General features: G+C 30.1%; 7 protein-coding genes across 8 annotated transcripts; 2 read left to right on the forward strand and 5 right to left on the reverse strand.

Moving 5' to 3' along the window:
- Positions 1-499: 499 nt before the first annotated feature.
- On the forward strand, positions 500-4,247 carry Bm5181 (Uncharacterized protein; the record flags this gene model as incomplete). The annotated part of the gene is made up of 9 exons (XM_043075487.1): positions 500-608; positions 883-1,033; positions 1,760-1,888; positions 1,992-2,146; positions 2,600-2,777; positions 2,999-3,067; positions 3,247-3,438; positions 3,652-3,744; positions 4,079-4,247. The coding sequence occupies 9 exons, from the start codon at positions 500-502 to the stop codon at positions 4,245-4,247; spliced, it is 1,245 nt and encodes a 414-aa protein (XP_042931421.1).
- Positions 4,248-5,220: 973 nt separating this feature from the next.
- Positions 5,221-7,419, reverse strand: Bm14014 (adenylate kinase isoenzyme 1, putative; the record flags this gene model as incomplete). The annotated part of the gene is made up of 7 exons (XM_043075488.1): positions 5,221-5,292; positions 5,756-5,864; positions 5,972-6,054; positions 6,434-6,553; positions 6,757-6,920; positions 7,158-7,230; positions 7,417-7,419. The coding sequence occupies 7 exons, from the start codon at positions 7,417-7,419 to the stop codon at positions 5,221-5,223; spliced, it is 624 nt and encodes a 207-aa protein (XP_042931422.1).
- A 1,451-nt stretch (positions 7,420-8,870) lies between these two features.
- On the reverse strand, positions 8,871-10,199 carry Bm9041 (adenylate kinase isoenzyme 1, putative; the record flags this gene model as incomplete). Its single annotated transcript, XM_043075489.1, has 3 exons — positions 8,871-9,081; positions 9,953-10,029; positions 10,143-10,199. 3 exons carry the CDS (start codon positions 10,197-10,199, stop codon positions 8,871-8,873), a joined length of 345 nt encoding a protein of 114 aa, XP_042931423.1.
- Positions 10,200-10,589: 390 nt separating this feature from the next.
- Bm9042 (adenylate kinase isoenzyme 1, putative) lies at positions 10,590-12,504 on the reverse strand (the record flags this gene model as incomplete). Of its 2 annotated transcripts, XM_043075490.1 has the most annotated exons (4): positions 10,590-10,735; positions 11,381-11,438; positions 11,905-12,222; positions 12,490-12,504. In XM_043075490.1, 4 exons carry the CDS (start codon positions 12,502-12,504, stop codon positions 10,590-10,592), a joined length of 537 nt encoding a protein of 178 aa, XP_042931424.1. The 2 variants fall into 2 exon arrangements, with proteins under 2 accessions (XP_042931424.1, XP_042931425.1); XM_043075491.1 differs by lacking the exon at positions 12,490-12,504 and having other exon boundaries at positions 11,905-12,042.
- Positions 12,505-13,866: 1,362 nt separating this feature from the next.
- On the reverse strand, positions 13,867-18,177 carry Bm5301 (DAD family protein; the record flags this gene model as incomplete). The annotated part of the gene is made up of 10 exons (XM_043075492.1): positions 13,867-14,042; positions 14,289-14,364; positions 14,751-14,843; positions 14,960-15,145; positions 15,400-15,557; positions 16,038-16,664; positions 16,980-17,030; positions 17,201-17,282; positions 17,622-17,706; positions 18,065-18,177. The coding sequence occupies 10 exons, from the start codon at positions 18,175-18,177 to the stop codon at positions 13,867-13,869; spliced, it is 1,647 nt and encodes a 548-aa protein (XP_042931426.1).
- A 665-nt stretch (positions 18,178-18,842) lies between these two features.
- On the reverse strand, positions 18,843-20,104 carry Bma-dad-1 (DAD family protein; the record flags this gene model as incomplete). The annotated part of the gene is made up of 3 exons (XM_043075493.1): positions 18,843-18,973; positions 19,170-19,258; positions 19,989-20,104. 3 exons carry the CDS (start codon positions 20,102-20,104, stop codon positions 18,843-18,845), a joined length of 336 nt encoding a protein of 111 aa, XP_042931427.1.
- A 4,166-nt stretch (positions 20,105-24,270) lies between these two features.
- Positions 24,271-27,545, forward strand: Bma-zipt-7.2 (putative Ke4-like protein H13N06.5 in chromosome X, putative; the record flags this gene model as incomplete). The annotated part of the gene is made up of 9 exons (XM_043075494.1): positions 24,271-24,393; positions 24,574-24,738; positions 24,993-25,063; positions 25,359-25,470; positions 25,647-25,857; positions 26,060-26,241; positions 26,452-26,664; positions 26,920-27,027; positions 27,390-27,545. The coding sequence occupies 9 exons, from the start codon at positions 24,271-24,273 to the stop codon at positions 27,543-27,545; spliced, it is 1,341 nt and encodes a 446-aa protein (XP_042931428.1).
- Between the last annotated feature and the right edge of the window lie 436 nt (positions 27,546-27,981).

A 27,981-nucleotide genomic window follows, 5' to 3' on the forward strand; every position in this document is an offset into this window, starting at 1 on the left:
ACTGAATAAGCTTCTGATAAGCTAACAAGTTAGATGTTGTCCATAAATTTACCTCAATGTCTAAATGAGCTTATGACTATCAAATTTATTCTATATATATCCTCATCATATGATTTAAATTTCTAGAAAAAAATGAAATTTCAGAAACATTTCAAATGAGTGACAGCGACAATTGATATGTTAGTTCATGTCTATTATATTATTATCTATGGAATATCATAGCTACCATCATCAATAATTAATTTAAAACTTATTTGAACTAAATTCGAACAAAATCAAAACCTCATGATTTACTAGAAGATTCCGCAATTTACTAGAAAAGTTTGTTTTGTTTAATTAGCGAAATTTAGTTTGAATCATAAAGTAGTTATTACAAGAAATGCGAAATTAATAGTAATTTGATGTTTTATTTTACTATCTAATGATAATATCAAGTGAACTTTTTATATTGCATCTAACCTTCATTTAATACAAATTTTAATTTTTAGAATAAATTTGTATGACGATCGTGCGACAATTAATTCGAATATTTCTTATTGCTTTAATATATATAATAAGTAATGTTCAAACAAACGGTGTAGCAGAATCTAGTGATCCAACAAATCAAGGTAAGCACGGTTAAAGTGGGAATTATTTACTTAAGTGTCGAAATATTCTCTCAGGAATACTCATTATTAATTCACTCCGAATATTCTCATTTTGTTCTCTGAAATATTTTCATTTTGTTTGTAACTATCTGTAGAATTTCATAAAAATATAATCCCTGAAATGGTCACTGTTGATCATTTTGTATAATGTAATCTAATAGAAATGATAATAATGGTTATAATAAAATTAATTCATGTGCTATAATTTATCAAGAAGACAAGAAAAAGTTTGCAGAATTGGCGCTTTTGGATTGGTCATCGGGGATTCAAATATTTTATTGCACTGATGCACCATTCGAAATTCTTGTTGAACCATTTAAACAAGCATTAATACAAGCACTAAACAAATTTTGTCGAAATGCTACTGCATGCCGTCTTGTTAAATCGTTCGTCTTTTTTTTTTTTTTTTCTTTTTTTAACATTGAAAATTTTGAAGTGTAAATAATATTAAAATAAATGCATGTAGAAATCATAATGAAAATAATCACAGAAGAAATCATTCAAACTTGCTTCAACGTAGTATTTCATTTCTTTGATCATATCTTTTCATGATTAATTTCATTCTTTTCTTTTTTCCACTTTTCTTTTGTTTTATTTCTTTGTATTTTTCATAGCCTTAAAAAAGTGTAAATTTTTCGCAGATGGGATGAAATTTTATTAAAAAAAAAATTTTTATTTTTGAGGAAAAAAGATGAAAAATTTTCATTTATTCATATTTTACTTCATCTTCTTAGCAGTTACAATTTGTACTCATTAAATGAATTATGCTTCAGTGTAGTATTCTTTGCTGTATTGAACACACAAGAAGTTGAAACTGAAATTTTACAATTACAATTGATTTTAAAATTTTTAACAATTAAGAGCCGTAGGAGCGAGTTTCCGGTAAAGTCTCTACGAATCATTCCAAGTAGAAAAGGCGTGCAGTTTGCATTTCTCTAACCACCTAATTTCAAAGGAAACCTACCCATTGTAACATGCATTTGTTTTACTTAATTATCCCTGCAATGTGAATATCAGGAAATGATGAGATGTCTAATCCATTCTCGGAATCTTCAAGACCCACTCGTGCTGATGGGCTATGCTCGTCACCCACTTGTTGTTGAGTACTTCAGTAACACTGTGGGCTGCCCAGAAAGTGTGGGTCGTGGGAGAATAGGAAGAACCGAAGGCTCTGATCCTTGTGCTCCAATTTGTTGGAGGGTATGTTCGGTGTTGCGGGTTACGAGTGTTCTCGATGTACTGTTAGTAGTTCTGGTGATTTGAATGTCTCATCTTTCACCGCATTTTGTCTTATTTCCAACATTGTCTGATGTGAGAAATCTTCGGGATGTCGATATACTACAGAATATCATTTAAACCGGATTATGTCGTTTTGCTTGATGGTTATCCGAAACTAAGTTACGGTACTGTGCAATTTCGGTTTGTTATTGTTTTACCGCCAAATGCTGTACCAATGGATAACTTGAAGAAACCATTCCTTACAAAGGAAATCCTCTCAAGTAATTTTGTTTTTCAGAATGTTCAGTTTTAAACAAATTTCCTTTCCATAGCAATAAAGATTCTTCCCATACCAAACCAAAATTTAACAAATTGTATTCGTCATGTTTTCATGCTAAATTTTTAATCTCTTTTCGTTATTAAAATTATTGACACTTTGTTAACAAAGTTCGGAACTACGGGTTGATTCCTCGAATGTATCCATTCATACCTTTTTGCTATTTACTGAACAAGACTAATTTTGGCTTAATGTTTTAGCTAGCATGTTTCCATTGAAAAACTAGTTTGATAATTTAGTGATGGCTTGAATTTATTCGATCTTCACTGGCTAATGCAATAATTCTTCTTAATATCTGACTTCTTAATATTCTTAATATCTGAGATTTCCCAGTTTGCTAGGAGATACGATATGTCAAATTTGAAACAGAAACTATTTTTTCCTTATATTAATTTAGACTTTCTCAATGCATCAATCGAGGAATTTGAATGGAAATTTGGGTGGAAAGTAAGCAGCTATGAACGATTCCCAAAATTTGATTCAGTAACAGAATTCATGAATATGGCTCTAATTCCTATTGGATTCATTCTTCTTATACTAATGCTCTTACTTGCTTATTGGTCTTCTACAATCAGGTGAAGAAATATCTAAATAATTCATTTCATGCTGACGGTCTTTGATCTTTGAAGCACTTTGCCAAGTTTTCAAAATATGCTTTTTATATTTCGTTTATTATTCAATTTCTGATTTTAGTTTATTTTTTGTTCAAATTCAGTTTCTTTAAAGAATTATTCTAAGAAAATCTTGCTTTAAAAATTGCTGCAAATAGTGGTGTTAGAAAATGATGAATTTATAGTCGTTCAACTGGTGGAAGTGAGGAATGGTTTGTTACGGGAACGAGCGGTGGTAAGAGCACAGCTATGAAGTATGTTATATAGTGACGATCGTGAAATATAAATTAGCAAGAATGTCGCTTCGAAATTAACTAACTATCTAATATTTGAAATGTAAATTTGTGACAGGAAACGAAAAAACTGTCAGTTTTTATTATAATGAAAATTTTCGAATATTTTTCGAATTATCGATTTTATTTCCAAATTGCAGGAGAACGTTAGAAATTATTGAAGAGCAAAAAATTTTATTTGCTGAAAAGAATGGACAGAAGGAGTCATGCACTGCTAAACTTTCGAAGCGTTCAATTCAGGCAGTTCCTGAAACTACGAAAATGGAAAAACATGAATCAAACAAAGATACTGATACATCCAAGAAGGAAATAATGGAGGAACGCAATAGCAGGTACCGAATTGAGAATATTTAAATTTTGTTTGTTGAATACGGAATTGTATTCTTGATATCTATTTATATACTTATATGTGACTGAATTAATCAAGATCATTCTTTGCGGAAGTTTGTATATATATTTTTTTGGAGAAATCAGCATGAAGGCGATCTAGAAACCAATTTTTTAACCAACGGATTAAATCTATAACAAGTGGCATTCGTTTTCAGGCTTTCGGTGGAAATGGCACCAATACATCTCTCAGTAATACAGTCTGAAAGTACATCAACATTGGGTTCAACTGCTGCTTTCAAAAATGTCGGGTAAGTTGCCACCGAGTAGCTTTTCATTTTTTTTTTTTTTTTTCATTTATCTGTAAGTACTATCCGCAATATAGTACTCAAATGCTCCTGCACGCTGTTAGTGATGCGACCGAATGCGAGCCAATATATATCTGTCACAGGAGACTTCGATTCTGATCCATTCACTGATTAGACTATGGGTTAAACAATGAGAAACCTAATGATAATTACTGCTGAGAAAATACATCTAGTGGCAGCAAACATTTTGACCTAGTTATTCTACACCACTGTATTGTTTGTCATTGTTAAAGTTAGGCCCACCTTCTACAGACAATAGTGACAAGTAAATTTATAGTGGGAGGCGAGTGTCCCATCGGCGTCTGAGTTCTATTGATAACGGTAATTTTAATGTCAAGCGACATCGCAAAAAGCGATTTGCTTCAAGAACAAAGCGACTCACGCAACGCCAATGGAAATTGACAAGTATGGCGTTGAGTGGATTTGGTAAATCCCGAAGGTACTGAATAAAGACATTTGGAAATCACAAACAAGGATTTCGTTCTATCCACATAATTACAAGTCATTTGTTATGAATCAGTTATGAACGGATTATACCTTTTTCGAGATCTTCGAAATGATTGAAAATGAAGCTTTTATATTTTACACTATCTTTGCTGTAAGAAAAAAAAGTATAAATAACAAATATTAATTTTAAATAGTCATCCAAGAAATTCTTTTTGTGCTATGACGACAGGATAGAAATTATAGTTTGATACCATGAAAAAATTTGAAATAATCTTGCATATATAATTTGATACCATGAGAAATTTCGAAATAATCTTGTATATATTCGTGTTATCCTAGTTCTACTTTATTAAAGGGTATATCTGCTACTACAAATACATGTTTATTGTCTATTTGTTCTGCGAAAGAAAAGAATGCCAAAAAGATTAGTTCCTTGCAACGTGACTCGCAAACTTCCTCAATTGCTTACCAGATTTATCCAAAACCAAACGCTTTGACATAATAACATCTTCTTGGTCTTATGCACGAGAGCCATTGTTAGAATGTCCCAGAAAATTCCTCAAAACTGGTTAAGCTTCCAGTGGTTCGGAATGGCTGACTCTCGCTAGCAACAGATGTTACTATAATTTTACCGACTTGATTCACGTTTCAAGGACATGTATTGTGCTGGTACTGTAGATTTTATCAACTTGTGAGGTTTTCTTTAGATGGAGACGAAGCTTGCGCTGCGAATTTATTTCAATATTTCAAATCCCACGTCAAACATTAGAATCCACGATTAAACGTAATCAAATTTACAAAAACTATGAAAATATATAAATGTAAACTAATAATTGGCAAAACCCTGGTCAATCACGATAGGAATAATAAAAAGCAAAAACAGAAGCCACTCTAAATACTCCACAAAAATAAGTCATACGACGTCGTTATCAATACTTGCGTACAAGCAAATACGAACGACTGATTTAATCATTAAACTACAGCCTTATCGAGATGTTGTTGAACAACCTTGAAAATTTCATCCACTGTTCCTTCTGATGGAATCTGCAAATGAGACCTGACACTATACATTTTGCATTTTTGTTAGTTTCCCTTTATTTTATGTGCGAGGAGCTTATGTTAGTACTTGGAGTACTTTTAAATTAACTTTAAAGCTCTTAGCCAATAGTAGTAGAGATGCTTATATTCAAGAAAAAAAAAAAAAAAAAAAACAGTTTAACACAATAATAGTGAATGAGACAAGAAAAAGTTTGCAAGTTTAGTACACCAAGCAAAATGGTTTGCGAAGTTAAGGTATTTGGAAAAACTTAATAAAAATTACTGCTAATGATTCACAAAGAAATATGCTATAATCTCAAACTAATTTTATATACAAGGAATAAAAGTTTCCAAATAATGGATTTTTCAGATGAATGCATATTAGACTTCGGGGTTCAGATTAGAATTTAAATGGACTAAAAGCAGCTTCTAAACAACTCACAATGAAAAAAAAAAGTGAAAATCTTACCTTTATCAACTTTCCCTGCCTTTCATAGTAATCGACAACTGGAGCCGTTGCAGTTATATAGGTATGAAGTCGTTTTTTAATCGTATCAATATTATCATCTACTCGTCCACTGCACCAGTGAAAAAGAAGGAAAGTTATTAAGGAAGTCGAGAGATGATCTTTCCACTGATTCAGAAACTTCCTCTTTACTAAAGAAAAAAGGTAAAAAAAGACCACCTTGTTTCCGCTCTATGCAAGCAACGCTTAACCAAGGTATCTTCACTGACATCGAAAAATAACACCAATTTAGCTGGCTGAATCTGAAATTGATCTTTCAAATTAAAATTTTTAAACATTATGTTATGAACAGAAATAAGTTTTTATCATTGAAAAAGGATACCACTGATATACTTTTGCTAAACATTATAGCAAAATGCCATTGTTTCTTGTCCCTTCTAACATACAATCTTAGATAACTAGAATATTTATATAAACAATAAATTATATCATATAAAAACAACAAAATATCATTTGTCGTTATCCGTAAATTACAATTACAGATGCAACATTTTATACAGAATTTGTCATCTGAGACAACTATATTTCCGTTCGTAAAATGATTTCGTCATTAGTTTTTCAAAAAATTTACTAATTATGAATAGAAACAAGTTTTTATCATTGAAAAAGGATACCACTAACTTCATTTTCGAATTGCTCTCCTTGTTTCACTTCTCGTGGATAACCATCGATTAAGAAACCTTTGGAACCTTTTGCTATCGCTTCAATCATAGCTTCTTTAACCAAATCTAACACTATTTCCTGAAAAAAGCCGAATTAACTACCACACACATTCATAAATAATACTTGGAGAAATTTTTTGCCTATATTTCAATTTCAAAGAAGCGATCAGTCAGTTTGTAAATTATCTATTTTCTCAATTTGTATAAAGTTAAAGAAGGAAGCTAAGAAGAATAATAAATTTGAGAAGTGAAATAATCTCATCAAAATGAAAGGAAAATCACCAATGGAACAAGTTCACCATTTTGCATTAATTTATTGAGCTCCGATCCGCGTGGCGATCCGGATTTCACCTCAGCACGTAACAAGTCACCCGAGCTAAGATGAGTTAAGCCATATTTTGCTACAATTTTATCACACTGGGTTCCTTTGCCAGATCCAGGACCACCTAAAACCAGATGTTTACTTTTATGATAAGTTATAACTCATATCAATAATTACCATTATTTATTTCAAAACAACTGCATGACAAGGGTAATGTTAGTCAATTTACGATTGATATAGCACAGATTTATTTGTTAAAGTAAATTAATTGTATTTAACAAAAATTGTAAAAATGAGCGCTCACCATATTTTTCTCAAATGACTAATTTTTTCCATTTAAAAAGAAATAGTTTTAACTTACCAACGATAAAGAAAATAGGAACATTGGCTTTTTTCAGCGGTGTAAGATCAATGTTTTTACGTTCAATTTTAGCCTGAAATATCAAATAACACAAACAAGAAGTGTAAATATTAAATATAATTTTTTGATCATTCTATTTTGAATTCAAATAAAAAAAAAAAAAAAAAAAAAAAAACAGCAGAATCATCATGAAATATGAAATAACAAATTGTTTATGTGCTGGAGGGAAAGGGAAAGAAAAAAAAAGAAAGAAACCAACCATTTAACTATATGTAGTTTTTGAAAAAAAAAATTTCCACTGGACGAATAGTACAACTGCACCAAACTAAACGTTAAGCTCTAAAGAAAAGCAAAAGAGTTAGAATAATAAGTAAAAGCAGTAGACCAGAGAAATATGATATGAATTAAGCTTCAATTCACTTCACTTCAATTTTCAAACTTTGTACGTTTTGTCTGGTTGTATTAACACCTGCAAAACATTAAGAGGGAAAAGAAGAAAAAGAAGAAATAGCAATATTATTGAGAATGTAAAAACACTTAACATAACATATACTTTAAGTTAGCAATCAAATAAGCTCAGCCATCCTAAAAATTTCAAAATATTCCACATACAAAGGGAAAGAATGAAATAAAAACTTTTCGAAGAAAAATTTAAGAAACAAAAAGTTGTAAAATTGTTGTATTATAGTAATTATAATGATAACAATAATAAAAAAAAACACAATAACAATGCATGCAAATTGCTTACAATTCTAGTAACTATGAAATGTTATTACATCAGCAAACTGATAGGGATGAAAAGCATTTTATAATAAATTTATCATTCATCTTGGTATATACTTCATCGATTCATTCTGTCAAAGCACAGCAAATTAAAATAAAAAGAAAAAAAAGGAAAAACGAAATAATATAAAATGAAAATGTATAGTATAAAGTTTAGGAATTTTCATTATTGCTAATAATTCCAAATATATATATGTGTATTTGGATAGATGAGAATGAAAGGAAAGAGAGGGGAAGAGGGAAAGAGAAGGAGGGAGAGAGAGAGAGGAGGGAAAAAGAAATTTACTACCAAAGTTGAAAATGGAAAAATTGATTCGTTGTAAAAGATGGACGTATAATTTCGGTACAACATGCTATGAACATTATTTTAGATTTGTTATATAGTCAGTTATTCAAGTGAAAAAGAAAAATGGGCCAGCAAGGAGGGCAGCGAGAAAAAATAGGAGAGAGAGAGAGAGAAAGAGAAGATGGAAACGTCCGAGAAATTCTGCACTTATTTTACGTTTATCAATTTCTAAAAAATTAAGTGAAGTGTAAATACTTTCATAAACACAGTGTCTCTTTTTTTGACTTTTTTAAAACATTTTTTTAATCTGATAATTAGTGAATCAGTTCTCTTTGATATATAATAATGCATCAATTACTAATGCTCCGATTGGAATGAAATTAAATTTGAAGTGATTCATATAGATTTACATTTATGATAGCTATTGTGTGCAATTGAAAGGAGAGGAAGATGTAGAGAAATTAACAAAACTACAGTACTATTGCAATCGACAAAATTTCAATTTTAATTTAATTATTTTGAAAACAAAAAAAAGACATGAATACTTTTTAATAGTATACTTATAGCAAGACCGATTATATGTAGAAAAACAAAAATTATTTTATTTATTATCAAGAAAATATGACATATGTATAAACAACCTATCATTTTCCAATAATAAATCGAACATTTCGTTCGATATTCTTATTAAAATTTTTGATAAAATCACGATAAATTAAATCAGCTCCTTTGACTAATGGCATTAATAAATAGGTAGTAATGATAACTTTAATTGACCAATACACTGTCCAATGTTTTAGATAATGATAAAAAAACACATCCAATAATGCTACCCAACCAAAAACAATCCAGTATCTGAATTCATTAAAAAATATGATAACCCTTGAAGAAATGATAAGATAAAAAATCCCACACTATAGAAAATATCAGCAGTTGTAAATTTTCGGATAAAAGAATTCTTCAGCTTAGAAAGCTAAAGGAAATAGAGAAAAAAGATCAAGAAAAGTCCTTTTAATGTTTGAACTATGATATATTTTAGGCTTCCTTAAAACTACGACACTTGCCGATAAAAACTACTATTCAGTTGCCACTAATTTATGATAATAATTAAGCAGATTATTTCTTGATATTCAATTTCATTGAGGAAGTAATCAAAAAGTTATTTTAACAGTTATTAAAAAGAATATCATCCATTAAACTTATGAAGCATCACATGTCTCAATTAGTTACTAACAAAACGTGATTAATCTATTCAACTAAACATATAATTCCTAAATATTTGATCTAATTCTATCAAAGTAAATAATACTACTGGAACTGTTAGCATAAAATAGATTAAAAATAAATAAATAACATAACGGAAGGCTAAATAATAAATAATAATGATAATACTGATACTAATGATAACAATGGTAACAATGATAACAACAACAATAATAATAATGATAATAATGGTAATAATAATAATAATTAATAAATATAATAGAAGGTTTGTTTCCAGAGCAGATATAACTGCACTCTAACATGAATTTCTTAACCAATTAACACTACACTTATCGATAATCCAACAATCATTTATCATGCATATATAATTTATACATTATGTGAGACTGTCTATGATCTTCGATACTTTAAATTAAGATCAAAAGGTTCTTATTCATTTTAAATACATTTAAATGTTTAACAATTAAATAACAAAATGCTAGTGAAGAAAAACTCAATTTACCTAAGCCAACTTCTACATGCATCAAGTCCACGATTTTCAAATGTAATGTGTGTTTTATACATAGGATAACCAACACCCTGAAAAATTAATAAATGAGGAAAATATAACAAAGTTTTCTTTGAAAAGTTTAACCTCGAAAAATCAAAAACATAAACTGAAATTTATAAACAAAGAGAAAAAAATTTTTTACCATAGCATAATACAGAAGTTTTGCCAGGTCTCCACTTAAAATGTATAAAAAATACATGCCGCTTAAAATGTAAAATACAGCCACTCGTGAAATACCTAATTTCTTTTCAAAAAATGTCCAACTGAAATGTATATCATCATGTTTAATGAAAATTTGAGATTAATATATTATCTTCTATAGTTTTTCAGCTCCATGAGTCAATTAGCAAAAATAGAAAATTTTTTAAAAAGTTTTAAAATTATGTGAAAACTCTCTTCATGTTCCGACTTTCCAAAAAAAAAAAAAACAACTGTAGTCAAATCAAGTTTATTAATGTCAAGCAAGATTATAAGAACGAAATAGAGTTAAAACACAAATAACAAAATCCTACTGCAGCTGTAGAAGCATTAAAATAAAACACCTCTTCAAAAAAGAAAAAATGTTTAAATCCTATAGCGAAGCATACGATTACCATTGATTGCACCGCCCATTATCATTATCATAGAGATAATTGATCACAATCGTATGAATATTCTGAGGTGTTAAATCCCACCAATATTCTACCAAAGTATTATTTGATTTGCGTACAGACATCATACTTTTCATTCCGAAAACTAGAATTCGAGACATCTCGTTGCAAAAATAACATTATGAATCATGTAATTATCAAATGATAAGTGAAATGATTTAATTTTTTCATGAATTCTAAATATCTGGCCGGATTATTCGGCCATTCAGCACATTAAATCTCCGAATAATGAACAGATTACATAACTAATATGTTTGGTTTATTTTCTACTAGTTTTCAACATATGAGTCAAAATCATTTGTAACTAGCAGACACTGCAATTGAATTATTCCAGTATTTTGAGACATTATGAATAAAAAAGGAAAAAAATAAGCCAAACTATGAGTAAGCCGTATAACTTCTACATTACTTAGCCATTAATTAGTCAGCTCTTAAAGATTAAAAAGCCTGATTTAATGCTCAGTTAACAGGAAAACTATTCTGCTTCATTTCAGTTCGCTTATACCCATTTCTTAATTTTTGATGCTCTAAGACTTATACTGGAATATGAAATGAGATTTTACTTCTCCATTTTTTACAAAAAATAAAAAAAAAAAAAACGACATCTCTTCAATTTCCCAAATGGGAAAAGTGTAGATTTTTCCTCTGGCCAGTAAACAGCCAATATTGAAGCATTAGAAATACGAAACCCTAGCTACTTTAATGTTAAAACAAGATAAAATTTTAATACATGAAAGATCGGAACTGTAGTCGGAAATCACTGTAATTGACTGGTGGCTGCATCGAGGCTAAAAATCAACGATACATTTTTGATAAACATTAGAACTAAGTTATAACTATAATTAAGGTATTTGGAATAAAATAGAGAATAAATAGGTAAGATATTTCAAGATATTTTATAAATTCTGCAATAAACATCCAATGGTGGACATGATAAGATAATAAGGAGAAAATTAAGGCCTTACGTTCAATTTTTTTGTTATAATAACAGAAACTCATCAGCTTATTCAAGCAAGTATAGTAAAAAAGACTTTCGCTACGAAAAGTGAGAAATTATAAGGTAATCAATGAAGTATTTTAAAAAAAAGTTCTGAAATGGTAGTATTTTGTATTTTTGAAAGCATATTAGGAAACATTAACTTAACTCATTCCTATACAGTAAATAAATTAATATCAAGAAATGCAATCGTAAGGATAATTGGATTTTAAGAAAAGAAAAAGTTCAAATTAGACGAAGAAAGAAGCGAAATTTACACTGATAAAGCTGTTAGATGTTGCACACTCTAGCATTGTATCCGGTGATTGTGATCGTTTGTAGGAACTAACAGCAGATGATGATTTGCTTGCATCACCTGCTGTTATCAATTTTTCGTTTGCAATATTTTTATCCATATCAACAGCTGTTTTTAGTATCGTATCGGAATCAGAAGATGGAAATTTCTGATTACGTTGACAATTACCGGATGTTTTATCAGGATGATAAAGGAAATCAGGATTCCCTTTATTATTTGTAGCTGATCCCTTTTCTGGTAACCCTTCATGTAGACCAGCACATTTTTTAACGAATAACTTCTGAAAAATTATATTACCTAAAACATTCTGGATAAATACCATATTAAACAATACAATTTATTAGTAACAATAAGGAATTAAATCACGAATTAAAACAGTAAAGATCATTATATTTATGGCACTGCTATCATACAAAACAAAGCTATGCTTCCTGTATGAATAATTTTTTGCAAGAATTTCAAAAATAAATCTCTTAGGATTTCACCATAGCAACAAAGTTATATCATTAATTTAATTCTATATTGCTTCCTATTAATCAAAAAACACCTTCAACATCTCCATTGCTCAATTTTTACCTCACTACAAATGCAACCACTAATAATCAAATAAATGTAATGAACCAATTAATGATACAAACTTTTCAACTATAAATTTGCATAACAGTAAAACAAATGGTCCCACACACTTTATTATCCAATTAGTTAGCATAAGATTAAGAAAGAAAGAGCAGTAAAGACTCATTATCTATATTTTCACAAAGCAGTAGTTGTTTCTATTTTTATTATCCATAAGCATTTAGCTAGATCATCGTTAATATATAGAGAATAACGTTATCATATCATTTATTTTTTGTAAGCTAAGTTTAACAAATCGTTAAGTATGGTTGTGATATTTGTTTAACATTGTTTAATCACTCCTACTTTTATATCACTGAATACTGTTTACAATTAAATCTAGTTATTACATAAATAACAAAATGACAGTAAGACATTAAAAAAGTAGCAACAACTATAACAATAAAGGAAAAGTTCTCTCGAATTTCTGAAATGTTATCGCTAAGTTTTCTGCACTTTACCTTTTATAAAAAACACTTCAAATTATATTGAGATAATGAATATTGATGTTCATTGAAATGTACACATAGTAATGTCAAAATATGCCAATAATTATGCACTCACATAGAGCGATACTTAAAAAAGCTGAAAAGTTTAATTATAACAAACTAAGGACTACAAAAGACAGTAAATTAGCTAATTCTAGTGAAATGATGAATTTATATCCTCAAAGAACGAATTTTGTCATCAATAGAAAAAAAAAAATAGAAACTTTATTATTGCGTTGAAAGAAGGAACTAAAGATTATAAAAGTAAACTTTTTAGTAAAAATGATATCTGTAATCGTGTGCGTCAAAAAAAAAAGTATCTGCAATTCCAACTGGTTCACTGCATATTGGTCATGAAAGGGATGCAATGTTTAGTGATGTTGTAACAAATTTACTGAAAAAAGTTTGTTATAGGGTCATTAATGAGTATTACATTAATCATCAATGCGTTTGCGACATAAAGAAGCCCTAGGAGAAAAAACTAGTACTGAAAAAGGCTTGTATCTCGTGAATTTAAGTTTCCTAATTTGTACAAGAGAACTGCTCACCGCTGCACACAATAATACAAAAAGTGCAATTGCTCAGAATAAGTCTTTTGAATTACTACCTGATATATTTGAATATAGAAGTAGATTATGTTTTTTAAAGTTTCAGTGAAAGGGTATAGTGCTGTTGGTAGCATAAAGGACTATGAATGTTCGGAATTACTAATATTGCAGTGTAATCAGTTTTCATTTGTTAATAAACTATTTATGATTTGCATAATACAGTTAAAAAATAGCTTCATATATCAAATTCAAATGCAGTTTGTATCACGAAAATTAAACTTCGTATTTCGCAATATTTTCGTAGTATTCGGTACGTTGAGCTACTTTTCGATTAGCCATTTCAGCTATTCGATCTTCAAAACCATTTGAACGATTCACTCCATCCCATCGATAACCTGGTGCAATGTTGAAACGATTTGGTGGCCAACTTCCCTTGTATTTGGGATATGCTAAAAAAAAAAAAAAAAAAAAAGACAACGACAATGATAACATTCTCGAAAATTCAAATGGTTTCGAATAAACTACCAAGCGACAAATAAATTTTGGCATACAAGTCTAAAATCTTACAATACAGAAATAAAGTAGCATTCGAAATCGGAACAAAAATCTTAACTAAGAATTAAAAATGAAAAATAATAATCTCTATATACAAATGCTTTCCAAAAAAAAAAAATTTTACGATGTATAATTCTTACCAGTCCCAGTCCTTATTTCAGCATTTTCCTTCTTCTTTTTCACATATTTATACATAGGATCTTTTTCGTGCAGTTGCTAAAAATACTTCCGTTATTCAAAATTTCACATATTACTTCGGGTTCTTGATTAGTGTTGAATTCTATTTCTTCATTTTTTTCTCCTAATTACTTAGGGATGAATACATATGGTGACGCTGTAAAGGTGAAAACTTCCAGCATACAAAAGTTAAGCACTATTATCACCAAATTATGTAAGAAACGAAAAAGTTGAAGTATTCATCTCATTTCACATTTCATTACTTTCATTACCTATAAAAATCTTATTTCACATTTCATTATTTTCATTACCTATAAAAAAGAATAAAACATTCTATTCTCATATCGAATAATTTTGAAAAAAGGAAATCGCACAGTTCAAGTTAATTCAAAGTTATGAAAACATCTGTTCATCATCAAAAATACCTTTTTCAAGTGTTCATTCATTGCTTCATCATCAACACAGCGCGCAAAATCTTCTTGCGCTACCCGAGCCATTTCATTCAATTTTTTGGTCCGCTAAACAAAACTTCTCAAAGTCAGAAAAGAAGTGAATTCAATTAAGCTTCACAGTATTTAAAGTTATATTCAAATATGATGGTACTGAAGGAAAAAACAATATATGTAAAGTAAACCTCTTCTAATTGCCGCAAACCCCTGTTCCAATTTTTATATTTCTTCTCTAATTCTTGTTGCTTTTTAGCTTCACGTTCCTTTCTTTCACGATCTTCTCTTGTTTCACGTCCTTTACCAGTTAATTTGGTACGACGAACAGCTGCCACATCTTTACCACTCGTGTATCCTTTCCAATTTTCGAGCAACTTCAAGTTTGGAGTTTTAATGGGAAATACGAGTTTAAATTTCTATCAAATTTTTAACAATAAATAGAAAAATAAAATAGAAATGAAAGAAAAAAAAAAAAAAAAACTAGTATAACTAAATGAGCACCAGTTGACAGTATTTTTGGACATTACTGAACTTTAACTAAAACATCTGTTAAAAACATTTGTCACTAAATTTCAATTAAAACAGAAATTAAAAAAAAAATTTCAATGAATAGACTCAATGTTCTTACTTTCGTTTCATTTTCTCGAATTCGTTTCATTTCTTCTCGATGCATTTCCAGTGTTTTAAGACCAGCGCTTTTCCCAGTCACCGGTTTAGCATCACTCTCATTTGATCGATCTCGTTTACTATGATGTGATGACCTACCATCAGGAGAATCTCTTCGTCCTAGATATTCTGCGAAGTGTTATCATATCCGGTGTAATAGAAATTACTCACCTACGCTTAATTTATTCCTGCATAAATATATTAACAGCTAGATTGTAAAACCAAATTTCTAGTCGAACAAGATCAGACTACTAAGTAATTTAAAAGTGTAAACTGTAAATTTTTGGACCACTTTAAAAACAGGTAAAATACAAAATCGAACGAAAAAATGTATCTTTTTAATGACTGCTGAGTAAATAACTAAGTAAAAATATTACGAGCACTAAAACTAAGACATTTAGTCCTGGGGTTTCAAGACTATTTTCTCGATAGTAGTAATAAACCTCATGCTAATTAGATAATGTGAATAGATAAATCTAGCGTAGCAACAATTATGTCGAAATCTGATGAAATAATTTCATATAAGGACAGGGAATTCTATCAACAGATATCGAGAATGTCTGACAAAATATTCAGCATGAATTATGACTCAATACTTACTTTCATGACTTCTGTGTAATCTACTAGAACTTTCGTCTTCTTCTCTTCCACAATGCTTTCGCCTTGCATCAGAATCCCAGCTACTTCTTCTACGTTGATAAGAGTCGATATCATCAGTTTGCCTCCGTTTTTGATGCCCATAATTTCTCAGTTCTTTTCCACGATTTGAAATCCTAACACAATCATCGTATTTACGTGGTGGAGAAGGATCTGAGTCAGAATTATTTGTTGGCTTTCTGCGTCTTGGAGGTGAAGCGTCCGAATCAGAATTTTGTTTCGTACAATTTTTTGACCTTCTTCTTGGTGGTGAAAAATCTGAGTCAACTGGCTCATCTTTTATTCTGACAGGCAAAACATCTAATTTAAGATTGTCTGTTGCTGTCTTTCGTTTCGAATATGATTGATTTCTATTGTTTTCAGGTCTTGCAGAATTTGTTGATCTTCTTGGTGGAGAAGCATCTGAATCGAGTGGTTCATCCTTTATCCTAAGAATTGGTAAGGAAACATCTGAATCAGCACTAGAATGTTGTACTAATTTTTGACCAGTAGAATGATCCTTATTCCTGACTGAAATACTTTCCCCCAATTCTGAACTGGTAGTCGGAAGAGGCATCTCATCTGGGATAACTGAAAAGATTCATTATTGGAGAAATATTTGACCTGCTAAATATTTAAAAAAAAGGAAAAAAATCAGTTAGCACCAGCTTTACGAGTTCATCAACGTTTCTGATGATCGAAATAGGAAACCAGGCTAAACAGACTAAACATCACGATCAGATAAAGTGAACATAGTGATACTATGGATACTATTTTTTTTCTTTTTTTTGGAGACTTACGTACAGGTGAATCCATAACTGCATCTGAAACTTTTATTACACAGTTTCATTATACTATAAAAAGAAATTACAAGAAATATTATTACAAAGACTAGCAAAAACAAACCATTTTCATCCGATGAAGAATCATGTCGTTTATGAGGTGCGTTTGTTTCTACTGCAAAAATTTGAAAATTGGTTCCAAAACGGAGCACAATGAAAAATATGAATAAAATAAAGACTGGATAACTTTTCTGGATTGGTAGGGAAAGAAATTAAACAATTATCCTAAATGAATGAAAATGAGTAAGGAACAATGAAAATGCCTAGAGAAATCTAAAGAATTACTTCTGAGCTCGACAGCTTCAAATGCTGCAGGCTTGAACTTCGGCACTGAGTGTAGCTTTTTCATCTTTTCCAATATTTCAATCTCAAAATAAAAAAATTAAAGAAAAGCAAATTTGATAAATAAAATTATCTTAAGGTGATTTCACTGCAACATGAAGGTGGGGAGGGAAGGGGGAAGGAGTTTATATTTTTTGCTTTTCTAAAAAACTAACGATTCATGATATATGAATCATTCAAGACTATAGAAGAATTTTTAAGTCATTAAAACTGCAATTTATACGTAGAAGATAGTCGCTCGAGTTTTAAACAGTTCGAAAATAAACATCTGCATTTGGAAATATTTCAAAAAGCTAAATGCTACATCAACAAAAAAATAAAATAAAAACGCTATTTCCACGTTAATTTGTACATTCAAACTAACATCTTTTCCACTATCATCATCTGAAGAAGTCTGCACGGCACATTGTGCAACATCAGCAAAAGCATCGTTTTCATGAATTTTCAATCTGAAAACAATTTTTCTACAAATGTTTGTAGAATGAAGCATACCTTTTTTAGTATATGAAACTAAAACGTTTAATTAAATCGAAGGATTATAAAACGATAAACATAATCCGTTTATGAACTAGCGAACAACAGGATTGAACTTTTCTACCATATGGAAATCTAACATATGAACGGTAAAATTTTTCTTTTGACCCAAACGTCGGTCAAATCTCCTTTTGTTTTTTACGTTTTCCTTCATCTAGTAGCATAGATGAATATTGTAAAAAATAAAAAATAGAAAACTGAAAAAAAAAAAAACGCAGGAATTACTAATCTAAACATTACAAAATCCCTATTTGAAAGTAGACTATAGCAAACCCAATTCCAATCTTCTTTTTTCTCTTCTTATGTTTTTTCCCGGATTGTTCGTCATCTTTGCTGAGATATTTTTTCAGATATTCTTCTCTTGCTTTCTTTGCAGCGTCATTCATCACCCTTTTCTGAAATTTCCTACTCCATTCGCGAAAATATCATGAAAAAATTTGTATGCATACAGAAAAATACTAAGACCGTTCATAAATCTCGACTTACGAAAAAAGAATAAAAATTGAAAGGTACGTAAAACCTTAAAATTCTTTTCATGAACTTTATACTGATAAAAATTTCATATCAGTCATAAAAGAGAATAGGAAATAAACAAACAATAATAATTTATATCTATTAAAAATCATTTATATGATAACATGACAATTTATGGTTTAATTGAATAGATTATCGTCATTCATAAAGTCTATTTCAGTACCATAATTTATTAATGTCATTTGCAGCTAATTCCATAACTCCAGTAAACAAAGTTAAACCACAGGTTACTCACTTTTTTTTTGTTTGTACTAGTTGTAAGTCTTTAAAATACTTTCATTATTAATAGACTTATTCTTCCTTTTGGATATAGTAAAATGTACTGACATTTAAATTGATTCTTAACTAAAACAACATGTTCATTGGACAGTAACTAACAATGATAAAAGATGCAACGCACAGCAATAACAATCTAGGCAACCCTGACAATTATCTATTTTTCCGAGGAATAATAATATGAAAATATATAGGAACGGCATGAGTGAATAACAAACAATTCTAAACTAATGCCAATATATCATCCTAAAAAGTTTGCAATCACAAGATGTAATATCACATGAGCAAAGATAAAATCAGCAAAAGCACGTTCCGGAGCAATATTAGGAAATAATGGCTTATTTTCCGGATTAACTTGTATTCGAAGTGATGCTGAAAAGAAATTTCCCAATTTAGATGTATTTCAAGATCATTTTAGATCATAAGGGTAATATAAAATTTCAGAAAAATACAATTATACAAGTATAATTTAAAAAATAACAAACTCAGTACACTTATTGAATAGAGAAACAGCCAGGCAAGAAATGGCTTGTATTTATTAATCGGTGCTCGAAAATAAAAATCAAACCTGCCAAAACAAAACAACCAACTGTCGACACAAAACCAGACAGGAACGAGTTGAACGGAAATGTTCCAACGAGGACACAGTAAACAAATCTGCAATTGATCAAAAAATACACTTACGCAGTAAAGTGTAATAAAGTATCGCAAAGATAAAGCAATATGATGTTTCAAAGATAAAACAAACACGCAGAAGTAAAATACGACGTGATGTAACACTCAAAACCAACAAGAGGACTAACAAAAAAGTAAGTTGATGTACTTGCAAAAGCAAATCAGTAAATAAGTCCACACCTGTCACATCTACACTTCACAAATTTTAGACAGAATGTTGAAACTTGAACTTGTATAAAATGAAGCGAAAAGAGGTTATAAATACATGAAAAACGAAGTGCTTACGAAATAAAAGCATTCTCGTGGATGTCAAAGAATATTCACAAACTAAAATACTCGACAAATATGATTTCTTACTCTGTGAAATGAAACAATCGAAACTTGAAGTTAGTATGAGCATTATGTTTAATGGGAAACATAATGAATGGCGGATTTTTACTTTGTGCACAACATCTGCATCTTCCAGTTTCTTCACGTGAAAAATAGTAAGTCATGTTTGTCGAGCACTTACGCTTCTGAATATCCGTTAACCATCAAAGGAATTTTATACACTTCATTTGTCAAGACATTTATAATCACAACCTCTCTTTATATTGTAGTCACATTATCTTTTTTTTTTTTTTATCAAAAAGAATGTGAACACTAGAAATATGCATAATTCCTTGCAAAACAGATGAATGTGATATAAATTGTATTAAAAAGTGTTACGTACTGAATAACACCAGTAATGAAGATGTAGAACATGTAAGCATCGATAAGTTTCAGCTTTTTCGATGTCGTCCGCTGATAATCACCAAACAAATTGGCCAATACGGTGAATAGTCTCATCGTTAATCACTAAAATTAACATAAATTTAAGGGTTATCAAATATTACTTTCTCTAATCTTAGTGAGGAGAAGTAGAGAGAAAAAAAAAAAAGAGTAGAGGAGGAAGGAGGAAGGATACATTAAGGATAAATATGAAATTATTAATGATACTTTTTCGAAGCTTACAGTCTGTTTAAGCTGTAAATTAAGAACAATACACGTCGCACTCTAAACTGTAATATCTCAAATTGGACAATGGTAATTTTCATACAATGCATTTAACCAATCTATTCGGACGGAAATCAAAACAGAAATAGTGTTACGTTTGGAGAGACAGTTAGAGAAGTTGAAAATTTATAAAATGAAAAAAGTAAAATGCCGATTTGATCATGAGTTACACCCTATTACATATACATCCGTCCACTCACGCACGCACCTTGAACGCCCCGCATACCCATCCACGCCTAGAATGTACAATCTCACATCTCGGCGGTATTTCCCGGTTGAACTTGGTGTCATTGTGTGGTATGTGTTAGTATTGCGATGTGGGTCTTTCTCGACTAGTTTGTTGTAAAGTTTTAGGAATTTAATCTCAGGAATTAACAATTAGCAGATTTAATGAGTCGGCATATATCTCTACAGAAAAAAAAAACAATGGAAATGAAATACGCCAAGAGGCGTGTTCACGTCTACTTCTGTTGTAGCATTAAGAAATGATTAAGTGAAAGTGATTAGTAATATAATTTACCATGTGACAAATAAAAACAGATAATAACATTCTCTTTGACAACGAGAAATAAGCGTAGCGGTTTGTTACTGAGGGAAAAGAGAGAATGAGAGAAACAGGTGAAATGGTATAATGCCATGTTTCTATTATTAAAAAACATGTTTCAAATGTTCATTCTGTTACCTTTATCATAATAATAATAAATATGACATGCTATGCAAACTGCCTCAGTTCATGCTTGTTCTCATGAAAATGAAATTTGGACGAGTATTAATTCCAGTTATTCTCGTGAAAAATTAATTCCATGAATTTCAGTTGAAGTTTACTGCCATTATTTGTATAATTGTATTCCGTAGAACCGAAGTAACTCGAGGAGATTTTAAAAATTCATTAATAAAAAATAAAGTAAAGCTTGAATTTACTTTACGTTCCTAGTAATTAATGTCGTATATATAATATCCAGAGAATAAATCATGCTATTAAGCATATTATATTACATTGGATGTGGCATGTAATGACATGGCAGTAAATAAAAAAAATTTTTTTTCAGTTAAATGGTAACAAAAAACGTCTAAGTAATATATTATAATGATGCAACGATATCAGTTAAACTGAAGAATAAAGTGATGAACGATCTACCAAAATTAGTTTTTGTGAATCTTAGTGATGACATGCGCAATGTGATAAGTTAAAAAGAAAAAAAAAAAGCAAAAAATAGTATAATGAAGGAATAATTTTAAAAAAGTAGCGTTTTAACATCCGATCAAGTGAAATAGGTTGAAAAAAATGACATATTGGATATGAATGTTAAATATAATTTGATTAGCAGGGAAATATTTCGTTATAGTTGGTATTGTGTCATTTGAAGTACACGTATAAAAAAGGTAACATGCTGTATTCTTAAAAAAAGCTTTTTATGCTGAATATTTCATTTTACGAATATTCAGCATTCAGCTGAATATTTCATATTCAGTGCTTATTTTAGAATGTGTTAGTTTATCGATCACTTAAGCATTCACCAATTAGAAAACATAATTTGAATCGGTTTAAAAAGGAGTGAAAATTGAGAGAACCATAAGTTCTGTTCTTACCTATTTCTTTCCTTTAATAAAAAATTTAAAATTTGCTTTATATAAAAAATAAAAAAAAAAAATTTAATATTCAATTTAATACTTTAATAAAAAAATTCAATTTATACACTGTAAAAGGAAAAATTTAATATTTTAATAGCAAAAATATCTTATAAATTTACATATAAAACAATAACATAAATTTACAATAGCAAAAACGTATTTATAATCGAAAAGATATAATCAGATTTGTAAAGTAACACAGTCATAACTCTTTTAATGAATAATTTATAAATTTCTCTCAATTTAATCAAGATTTTATCTTTGATAAATTTTAATGGTGATATGTTTGAGGTAACTTTAAATGAATAATTTTGAATGTGAATTAAGTGAGATATTAGCTATAATTTCTCTTTTGACAATTTCTTGCAGTATGCATCACCACTTATCTTTCTCTTACTCGTAATTGTGTATTTGGATAAATTTGACAAGCAAAATAAACGATAATCAAAATTATACATTTTAAAATGCGTATCATAACTGAGAATTTTTTTTTTCGTTATTCATGCTCTTGTATTCCATTCCATTCACATGTATTTGGTATAAATTATTGGGAAAAATTCTGCTAAACTGTTAATTCCAACTAGTTTCAATCATAAAATTAAGAAATGAATCCTTAAAAAATAAATATTTTGAAATTTATGTCGTTATTCCATTCCATGAAATAACAAGTCACGCAAACATTAAAACGTGCTACGTGTCATTTGATTACATTGCATCAAATGGCTTAACCACGTACTATATTTTTCGTTTTCTATCATATAACACATAATTAATCCGATTGTAACGACCGTTTTTTCCTTCCTTTTTTTTGCATTACTAATGAATGGCAATCAAATGATAAAAATCAATCGGAAATATCACAGTCATTTCAGTTGATTTTATATTTGGATAATTAGCTGGAAATTTTATAAGTTTTCTTTGCGGTATACAAATGTTACAGTATCAGCTTTAATGAATTGGTAAAATTATCATTTGATAAGTAATATTATATATGAAAAGAGTGAACAGGAAAAAATTAATTCACAATAATATCAAATTGTTGCTTCCAATTCATTTATCTGTAAGTCCAATTACAGAAATAATTCCCCATCGCTCAGTTATCATTTTTTGACAACCATCCCTGACAACGATCGTTAATTTAATATTTACGTAATTCATCAAAATAATGTCTTCCTATCACCAATACAGATAATTTCTCAAAAACACGATGCTGTCATTATTGTTTATTTATCATCGCGAAAATATCATTTCCTTTATATTTAGCATCATATCGCCATCGAGAAGCAATCGTAAACTATTCGTTCTTCATAGATAAAAAGATTTGCAGGAAAGAACAGTGCAGCAATTCCAAATGTACGGATTTATTGCACCAAATTATGCCTGATCGAAAGACACGTGAACATATATTACAATAGTTAAAAGATGACGAACTGGCACAAATATCGAAGTTTGTTTTTAATTTGCTTTTATCCATTCAGCTTAGCTCCACACATTTGACTAAGTCGTAAGGCCTATTGAAAGAGCTAAAATAACAAATCACTATGCCGAATCAGTGAATAGCTTCTTGAATAAGATTTTACTTAAGAAAAAAATGAAATGAATGAATCCACTATTATCTTATTTTACTGCCACGCACGCATATACATCAATAATTTCAACATTCGTTGCTGTTGACAGTCACACATGGCGATCGACGACAATTTTTACGCATATATCTGAATTAACGGATTTGTCGGACCAGAAGCAGGGTGAAAATAGTGTCATGTTTTGAGAGAGAATGAGAGAAGTTGAGGATTTATGAAATGAAAAAAATAAGGTGTCAATTTGATCACATAAATAAGGAATATTACACACACAGAGATACGTGCACATACATACGCGCCACCCCCACCTATCTATCTATCCACGTGCACACTTCGGTCCACGTCAGTATTTTGTCTCGTCCCGACGGCACTTTCTTAATGGAGGTCATTGTTAGTGGAAGTGTCAGACGTTGACGGGGGTGTGTTGGTAAGTCTGCAAATCTTGCTATTTGCATGTTTTGCAAATTGTGCAGGCTGCTGAGTGTGTGGTAAATTTAGAAATGAAAAGGTTGAAGCTGCAAGTTGCAAATTCTGTTTTTAGCGAGTTTCTAGAAATTTGAACTTTTTGCAAATAATTATTATCGATGTACATTTTTCTTCTTTTCTTTTTTGCAAACAAGATGAGGAAAATTGACAAGTAATTGATTTTTTATGTGTGTTTTGGCGAATAGAAGATTGTTACGGTTTTTTTTTTTTTTTTTCTTACGTTTTTCAGATTTGGGAATTGATTCGAGGAATATTACAATGAATATAGCTATTGTAGTTCAGCTTATCTTGTTTCATATTGTTGTTTTACGTTCAAGTCATCATGACCATAGCCATAATGTCGAAACACCACATTTCAAATACAGTCGTGAAGCTAATGAAGTACTTTTTTCTTGAATTTTGAAGACTCCAATTAATTTAATATTTTGACTTATTTTTGCTTTGTATTCGATCCTTTAACATTTCATCAACGTATGAATGCATTCCGTAAAGCTAGAAGTAATTATATATATAAACATTGAGATAAAATTAGATAAAAATTTCACTTATAGTATTTTTCAGCAGTCAGTCCATGAGAATCATAGGTATTCCCACCATCATGATCATAATAATCATCATCATCACCATGATCAGCAAAGTCATCATCATGAACATTCGGAAAGTCATCGCAGTGCTCGTGACAAATATTTTCATGAGAAAGAACATCATCATGCACATCTCACCGGAGTTGGTATCTTGTCGTCTCTAACTATCTTGCCTCGTTTTAGAATCCGGATCTGAATTTGCATACTCTGAGTTGAATTATACGGTATGTAATGGAGGATCATAAACATGTCATCATCCATTCGTGATAAAAAAAGTTTTATCTGAATTTGAGAACAACATTTCTTCTACAAGATTATAAAGTGAAGTGATTTTTATTAATGTTTCGATATTTCCTATTTAGTTCCGGATTTTTATTTAAACTAACATTTTTCAAGGAGAGCGATCGTCATCATCAAAAGTATAGCAAAACAAGTCAGAAAAATTATAAGCCTTACGATCCAAATGGGTAAGTATTTCTGTATTAGTTCCAATTATCACTAAGTTTTAATCATATCGACTTTTTGCAGCTAAAGACGTAAAATGTTATGAGATAAAAGATAGGCTGATTTTCAAATAATGATTTTTTTTTATAGCATTATTAGCTATAATTTTGGTGCAGTATTATTTATGACTTCAAAACTTTCTTAAAATTAAAAAACTCTTTTGTTTGGCTTTGCTGACTATTTTTAAATCAAGTTTTAAATGTTGAGCGTATTTCAAAGAACATTTATGTTGATTAAATCGATTTCCATCATTTCTAGGATTCTATCTTTCATGAATGATTTTCGAACACGTCTTTGGGTGTACAGTATTGGATCAACATTGCTAATCAGCTTTATGCCATTCGTTTTCTTATCGCTTATACCGTTAAAGGTAAAAGATTATTGCATATTGGTTTTATAAAATAAAATAAGTTATGTATTTATTGCTTACAGAAAGCATCCTCATTTACGGGATCATCAGACTTTCCCAAAAGTTTAAGTAGCTTATGAAAATTTAAAATTATTTGTGCTTATAGATCCATATGCTAACAATTCAAACGGTTTCAGGCGAACACTGCAGAAAATGAATCAATGCTGAAAATCCTTTTGAGTTTTGGTTCTGGTGGTTTATTGGGTGATGCATTCCTTCATTTGATTCCACATGCACAACCTTCTCATCATAATGGTCAAAGTTCGCATTCGGATTCGTACGCACATGATGATTTCCGACATTCACATGAGCCGCATGACATGACTGTTGGAAGTTATGTACTAGCTGGTATGGATCATTTTTCTCAGAATTTATTTTTTTCTCATATTTTATGTTTTCATCATAAAATTCAATTTGAAAAGTTCTGATGATGTTGTTGTAGTGCAAGAGATCACTCAAGAAACTTCTCTTACGTTCATGTTTTAACTTGCGGTATAAAAAGATGGTGCTGAATCAAATTTAAACTTACAAAGAAAATCGTGATTTTCAGGAATATTAACATTTCTGACAGTTGAGAAGCTTGTACGTATTCTACGAAGTGAGTACATAATTCATTCTCATTCACATGGAAATGGTTCATCATCTTCAGATGATCAAAAGAAGATTGGGAAGCAGCATAAGGCTGACCGAGTTAGTAAGGAAAAGAAATCGTATGTTTCATCAACAGAAGAAGCAAGTCATATTTGCATAACATTTTTTAATACTTTATTCCATTGAATATTGGAATTATCATAGCAACAAAAATTTTGTCATTTTGAAAAAAGTTTACGATATAACTGTCTGACTTATTCTGTTGTTTCATTGGTTGTCAAGGATTGTTGAAAAGCTTTCATATAATTTCAGTTTTTTGATTAATTAGCAGTAACGATCAACATATTGTAGAGTTTGCATAGCTGTTCCGATGACGAGCACAAACATCTGATAGAAAAAACAAGCGATGTAACGGGATTCAAAGTAGCAGCATATTTAAACATGGTTGCAGATTTTGCGCATAATTTCACTGATGGTTTAGCAATTGGTGCGTCATTTTATGCTGGCACAACAATTGGTGTTGTAACAATGATTACTGTGCTCGTACATGAGATACCGCACGAAGTTGGCGATTTTGCGATCCTTATCCAGTCTGGTTTCTCCAAGAAAAAGATTAGCAATTTTTTTTTCTTTGTAATAATTATATTCGCTGGAACATAATTCTGAATTCAAATTTTTATTGCGATACAGGACGTAGAAGTATTACTTTCTTATTACTTTTTAGTTCTACGAAGTTATTCAACTAATTACTGTATTGCTTATTGCCCGGTATTTCACACTATCAAATAAAGTTTTTCCTTTATTTTTTGATTGTTACAGGCTATGTCTGTTCAACTTTTGACAGCTCTGGGTGCTCTTACTGGTTGCGTTTTGTCGTTATGTTCAACAAATGCTGATGAATTATCCGATACAGCTTCATCAAGTTGGGTGGGTAATTGGTTTTAGCATTCAGCATTTCATTATTTCCTAAAAATTTAGTGAAACCTTTGTGATTCCACAATAGTAAATAACTGGAGAATTAAATAAAAGAGAATAGACAATGATATATTGCCTTTCAGTCGTATGTTTAGCAGTGAGTACGTGACATTACATTAAGCATCTGAATTGTTCTTTTGGTTCTTGTTTATAAGATGGTCAGAGAGCGGATTAGAATGACATCTCTTATTTGATAGTCGAAATTTTCTTTGATAACCCAAATTCTATCATTCATGAATTAACCTTGAGAAAAATTTTAATTTAGCTGGTGAATCCTCTTTTTGCTTAAATTGTATTATCTCTTTTGCTTTCAGATATTGCCTTTCACTGCCGGTGGATTTATCTATATTGCCACAGTAACAGTTATACCAGAACTGCTTGAAAATACTTCTGTTTGGCAAAGCATCAAGGAAGTAGTAGCCTTGTTAACTGGAATAGCGCTCATGTTTCTCATTGCTGCATATGAATGAAATGGTAAATAAAATTAATACTAATAATGATTACTGTTTGGAAAATAATATACGTATTATAATTTAATGCTCGTTCTTAAAAACTTAATTAAGTCGTATGTCTTTTTCCTTCGTATTATTCAAGTTTTTTTTTTTTTAATTGTTAACAAATATACTTTTTTATTTAAAATCTGGTATGTTGCCATGTTGCTTTTTTTACGCATTCTTTTTTTTTTTTTTTTTTTTGGTGAAGGTTACTGATATTTGTGTTAGGTAGGAAATGCTTTTTAGGATTCATCACAATTTTACTAGTGTTGGATATAAAATGGAAATGATTATTTGTCTATAACCTAAATGTTGTCTATAACCACTTGCAGTGCATTGTTTATAATTTAAATGTTTTTTGTTTAGTTTTAAATTGGATTAATAGTTAAAAGTTTGTAATGAACTTCGATTA

Source organism: Brugia malayi (assembly GCF_000002995.4).
Source record: "Brugia malayi strain FR3 genome assembly, contig: Bm_v4_ChrX_scaffold_001, whole genome shotgun sequence".
NCBI classification, from domain to species: Eukaryota; Metazoa; Nematoda; class Chromadorea; order Rhabditida; family Onchocercidae; genus Brugia; species Brugia malayi.